This window comes from Cyprinodon variegatus, unplaced genomic scaffold (assembly GCF_000732505.1).
Source record: "Cyprinodon variegatus isolate N-32 unplaced genomic scaffold, C_variegatus-1.0 Scaffold3765, whole genome shotgun sequence".
In the NCBI taxonomy this organism is placed as follows: Eukaryota; Metazoa; Chordata; class Actinopteri; order Cyprinodontiformes; family Cyprinodontidae; genus Cyprinodon; species Cyprinodon variegatus.
In genome coordinates, this window is record NW_015154218.1 from 1 (window position 1) to 5,802 (window position 5,802).

At 41.3% G+C, this 5,802-nt stretch overlaps 1 protein-coding gene across 1 annotated transcript; it reads left to right on the forward strand.

Moving 5' to 3' along the window:
• Nucleotides 1–3,727: 3,727 nt before the first annotated feature.
• LOC107081264 (epidermal growth factor-like protein 6) lies at nt 3,728–5,108 on the forward strand (the record flags this gene model as incomplete). Its single annotated transcript, XM_015369463.1, has 4 exons — nt 3,728–3,844; nt 4,543–4,662; nt 4,757–4,876; nt 4,950–5,108. Coding segments are annotated over exons 2-4 (352 nt in total), but the record flags the coding sequence as incomplete, so codon positions are not given.
• Between the last annotated feature and the right edge of the window lie 694 nt (nt 5,109–5,802).

Consider the following 5,802-nt stretch of genomic DNA (forward strand, 5'->3'; position numbering starts at 1 on the left):
TGCTTCGTTGATCTGACTGGTTTATTTGGCCCATCTATCACCAACATAGGCCAATCAGCTAACCAGTATTTTCGCCCCTTCCCAAAATTACTTCAATGGAAGGTTTCCAGATGGATATGCAGAGCAAATCCATCTGGCCGAGTCAGGTTACTGCTGGTCTGCAGGTTTTGGAGGTTTCCCTGCTTCAGCACAGCAAGTTTCCATTGATAGATGATAATCCGTGTATGGTTCGTTCTTTGTTTTTTTTCGTTTCAAAACAAAAACTAAAAAACAAAACAAGCATGCGTTTTTTCTGTTTTTCCGTTTTTAAAACCTAAATCTAAAAAATGAAAAATTGCATTAATAGAAAATCAACAGCGTTTGAATTTTGTTTTGCCATCTAAATGAAAATTTAGATGAACAGTTTTGAAAATTACGGTTTTCATTCTTTTCCTGCTTTGTGTGTTAACTTTCACAGTTGCTAAGCAACAGAGCATACGGAGGTAAAACCCACCGAAGGGTAGACCTGTTTGAATTCACAGCCAAAACTCTTCCGGTCTCCTTATTTTCAAGGACTTCAAAGGATCCAGTCTAGGTAGACCGCGTCCTTAAAGGATGCAGCCCAGGATTTCGAACAGAGCCAAACGTTTCCATGTTGGTAGTGCTAACTGAAAAAGTTCTTCTTGTGGATTGTAATGGCCGTTGGCAAGAAATTTAAGGCGTACATTACCGCCACCTACTGGTAACTTAAAATATTTTGTGTTGGGAGTTCAGGTCTTCATTTCCGGTTCTGCCATAAGGTCCGTTGAATTAACAACAAAATAAAAGTTTGTCTTTGGTTTAACTATTGCAGTTAAAAAAAATCCCAAAACGTACCCTTTTGTACTGTTATTCATTTTTGCAAATGCCGTTTTTTTAAATTTCGTTTAAAAACGGAAAAACAAAAAAACCACATGCTTGTTTTGTTTTTTTTGTTTTTGTTTTAAAAAAGGAAAAAAACTAAGAACGAACCGTACACGATGATTAACAGGATTTTTCTAAACTGCAATAATCAGAATCAGCTGTGCTGAAGCAGAAAAACCTCTGAAACCGGCAGGACAGCGCCCCCCGAGGGCCGACACTGGGTTAGCCTGCTACAAAGATAATTAACTCTGGGAGCTGATCAAAGATTTAGTAGCCCTACTTATTTGAACCTTTAAAAAGAAGCCTGAAAGGCTCAATTTTTTCTCGTTTATTATTGAATAAAGAATAAAGTGGGATTAACCCCAGATTATTCTTCTCTGACTCTTTAAAAGAAGACCTCAAAGTACCTCTGTATGCTGCACCCCCAACATATCTCCACACATCATTCATAAGTCTTTGGAAGTCAAGATGCACCAATCTATGGGCTGCTATAATCCAGGATTCCCTCTAATTGGTAATTAACGGATCTAATCTTGATAAATCTGATCTAATTTTTCCTGTTCAATAAATGCAGCACATCTGAAATCTCCCACTTTCCATTGGTCTGTAAACCTACCAGCAGACACCCTGGTCTTTGCCTCACCTTTTCATGTAACAGATAGAGTTTAAGGACGAACACTCTGATGCATTGATGGGGGATTATCTTGTAATCCCTTCATTTTTCTGTTGGAATCCGAGCGTTGAGCCTCACTCCAGAAAGCTGCAGCTCGTTTTACCTTTTATAGTCAAACAATGTAACATTTAACAGTGGAATAAAAACTGTGCGTGGGTGTTTTTCACACCTCCACTCTTAAAACCTGAAGGAAAAACAACAGGATTAAGTCATCTCCATGTCAGTACGCATGATGTAAGCAACAAATGTATGTTTCTGGGTCAGTTGGACCACAGTGGTCGACACATAGTGCTCTGGTTTGTTTAAAGTGCTTAAAAAGAAAAGGAAACACCTTAAAGAAAGAAGGACATGAATCCTTACCTGTTTTATCATTGTGTTGGTCATAATGAAGAATTGTTATTCTGGAAGTAAAAAAAATTCACTTAGTGAAACAAACTAGTTGCTACTTCTTTTCTTTCATCTGACTGTTTTCTTTCTGCTGTTAGGCTCAGCATTACAGATAACAAAGAAAAGAAAACTTTGAGACACTGGTCCTCACACTTTAATAAAAGAAAATAATCTTAGGTTTAATCTTTGACAGAAGTATGAAGATGAGTTAAATTGACACATTCCTTTACCAATAAATAAATCTGAGTGTCATCAGCATAATGTTTAACTTTTTGAAGCTAAAGCTCTGCGGGATCCTGATTATTAAACAATATTAATTTACATGGGTTATGGATTCAATTCATTTCAATTCAATTTATTTATATAGCGCCAATTCACAACACATGTCATCTCAGGTCACTTTACAGTTCAACCAGATCATCCAGTCAGATTGATTCAACGTTTTCTATCTAAGGAAAACCAGTTGATTGCATCAATTCATTGATTCGAAGGCAATCCCTCACACTAAGCATGCTTGTAGCGACAGCGGAGAGGAAAAACTCCCCTTTTAACAGGAAGAAACCTCCAGCAGAACCAGGCTCAGTGTGAGCGGCCATCTGCTGAGGCCCACTGGGGTAATGAGAAGACACAGTTTGATTCTCAAAGAAAAGAGTTTTACCTGCAAACAGGTGATTCCCAAAGAGATGTTAGCTAAACTCTTCTCATCGGATGATCAGCTAAACTACAATGCATCTGTTAGGTTGAAGATTATCTGCTTGGATCTTAATTTCCTTATTGAAAATAACACTTTGTCATGTTCTAAAATGAAAACTGCAATAATAACATCTACTAAAATCAACCCAGACCATTCTGAATATTGTCTGGGTTGCATATAGCTAATTCCCATCCATCATGTTAACCAATTAGGAAATGTAAGGCTCACTTTAATCCTGCTTATTTGTACTTAAGGTGGACTTAATGCAGATCAGGGCTGAGCAATATGGCTTAAAATAAACAATGAGTTTTCATTCCAAAACTGATTAATTGATTTTATTTCAGTGTTTTGATAAATGACAAAAAAAAATTTATAAAGTTGATTATTATCAAGTCCTAACACAGGAATCCACATCAAGCTCGGCTTCTATCACTGCATCCTCTGATTCAAACAATTAAATAGGGGCGGAAATATTCTGCTTGGCAGGAAATGGTTTTAATAGTAAGATTTTTTTTAAATGTAACATTAAGCTGAGTGATGCAGGAAGATACTATATACTATACAATCTCAAATGTCCCTTTTATGGACACTGTGCAGCGCGTCCATACATGAAATATGACATCCTACCAACTATTACATTACGCCCTGTCAGCCTGTTAATATCCCAGGTTTTACCTGCTGTAATGTGCAGCTCTGGCTCTTAGTTGCAGCCCTGTTCATTTGCTCTGATAAAAAGTGAAGCAGCCAAAATCAGAAAAAGCTGTTCCAGTTAGACCACCTGCAGAGATTAGGAGGTCTTCTTGCTGTGCGGCAGACAAACGCGCCGAGACGAGGGAGACCGCCTGTCAACACAAACCCATACAAACCGCATGTTGTCTGACGGATTATTTATGTGAAACCGGCAGCTGCTTGGAAACGCGTCCTGAGCCTGAAGGATCTGTTTGGGTTTTACTGTTAATGAGCTAAAACGTGTCGAACATGAGCGGCTTCCAGGAGGATTAGATGCTGGTCTGAAAGTTGATCCTGAGTCAGTCACTTTTACATGTTCATACACGATGAAGCCCTCACTTTTTTTACATTAACCCCCCCCCCTCTCTCTCTCTGTGTGTGTGTAGCTGACTGTCCGCAGGGCTGTAAACATGGAGACTGCGTTGGACCGGACAGATGCAAATGTCGCCCTGGATACACCGGCAAAGCCTGTAACCAAGGTAACCTAGAGTTTCCATGTAGAGGTGAAGGACTGGGTGCTACTCTGGACATCTGGACCCAGAAGATCCAGATGTTGGTCTCAAGGAGACCATTCTTGCTGTGTTTTCATATAATAAGAGTCGACAGACGCATTCTTGTGATGCTTGGTTGACCTTTGAGGGCGTGTCTTACCTGAACCCCTCAAAAAAGAAAAAAATGCACAGAGACACGCCTCCTTAATCTAAGATCAGCTCCAGCACACTCACTCCACCCACTGATACACACCAAACCCACAGCATCACTGATTAGAGGCTTCATTCTGACTCATATCCTGACTTTGAACAGCAACTGGTCGCTACCTCACACCCCGGCAGCGTGTAATATAACACCCATGTTTGGGAGGGCGCTCAGGGACACGATGCAGTCACTGGTTTAACCATCTGAGGACCCTGGTTAAAACACTAAGCATCCTCTGAAAACTCAAGGTGTCTCTCTTTATACAAACTGCTCTTATTTTTGAGTCTCTGAGGACCTTAAGGTCCCCACAGGAATAGTAATACATGCAGACACACTCTGAAAGCTCTCCTGCTCACTAAGTGGGCTGGAGGTCAGAGGTTAATCCAACAAACCAACGTCAGGAATGAAAAGAGAAGACGAGGAGCTCTCGGGTTAATGTTTGACCTCTGACCCCCTTCCTCTGCTTATGTGTGCGTTTCAGACCTGAACGAGTGCGGCGTGAAGCCTCGGCCCTGCAAGCACCGCTGCATGAACACGCCGGGCAGCTACAAGTGTTACTGTCTGGACGGATACGCTCTGCAGCCCGACGGCAGCTGCAGGAGTCAGAAACTCTTCCCTCTCTTCCTGTTTGCAGATTATTTTCCACATACCTGATTCCCACATATCTGATGTAATGCCTCGGCCTTTTCCTCTAGATGTCAGAACCTGTTACCATGCCAACTGCCAGTACGGCTGTGAGGTGATGAAAGGCGAGGTGCGGTGTACCTGTCCGTCTCCGGGGTTACGGCTGGGCCCAGACAGACGCTCCTGTGTGGGTCAGTCTCTGGTCCTGAGCTCAGGGAACCTTTCTGTTGTTGTTTTATCATGGCTGACTTTTCCTCTCTGCAGACATCGACGAATGTTCTCAGGGAGGTGGAGTGTGTCCCCGTCGCAGGAAGTGCTACAACACGTTCGGGAGCTTCTTCTGTAAATGTCACCTGGGCTTCAAGCTGATGTACATCAACGGGCGCTACGCCTGCGTCGGTGAGGCTGCATGGCTGGGTTACAGTAACGGGTCGGATCTAGAGTATCTGTCATCTATGTGTTGGTGAAGATTATCAGTCATCAAGGTCATAGTCATTCCAAAACAGGACTTTATTTTCCAAGTTTGAAGATGTTTTGCTTGCCATACAGGAATTGAATAGCAGACATGGGCAATGTGGAGTCAACAAGTCATCTCCATGTCATGTATTTGACAGCCACTGAAGCAGGTGAGTCCAATCTTCACCGTGAATTAACCTGTGCAGATTGGACTCACCTGGTTAATTGGCTGGGTAGATTAAATACATGACATGGAGATGACTTGTTGACTCCACAGTGCCCATGTCTGTTGAATATAAAAAGCTTCCTGGATGGGAAGCGAAGCATCTTCCAACTTGAAAAAAAAGTCCAGTGGATTGTCTTTTAACTTTTTTTTTTTTTAACTTTTTTGTAATGAGTGTCCTCTAAAAGTAGAAATACCTCTAAATTTTTCAACATTTGATCAGACTACAGCTGCAAATTGAATGAATTTCATTTACATCTGAAGGAACAGAGGAGCACAAAGCAGTGATAGCAACAGATCATTTTCAAATTAAACTCAGTAGGAATCACTTTCATGGTAACAAAAATTCAAAGAGTCCAAACTCAAATGTTCTGTTTCTGACATCAGATGTTTGACCAGGAACATTAGAGGAGACAAAGAAAAACAGCAGGCAGCTAT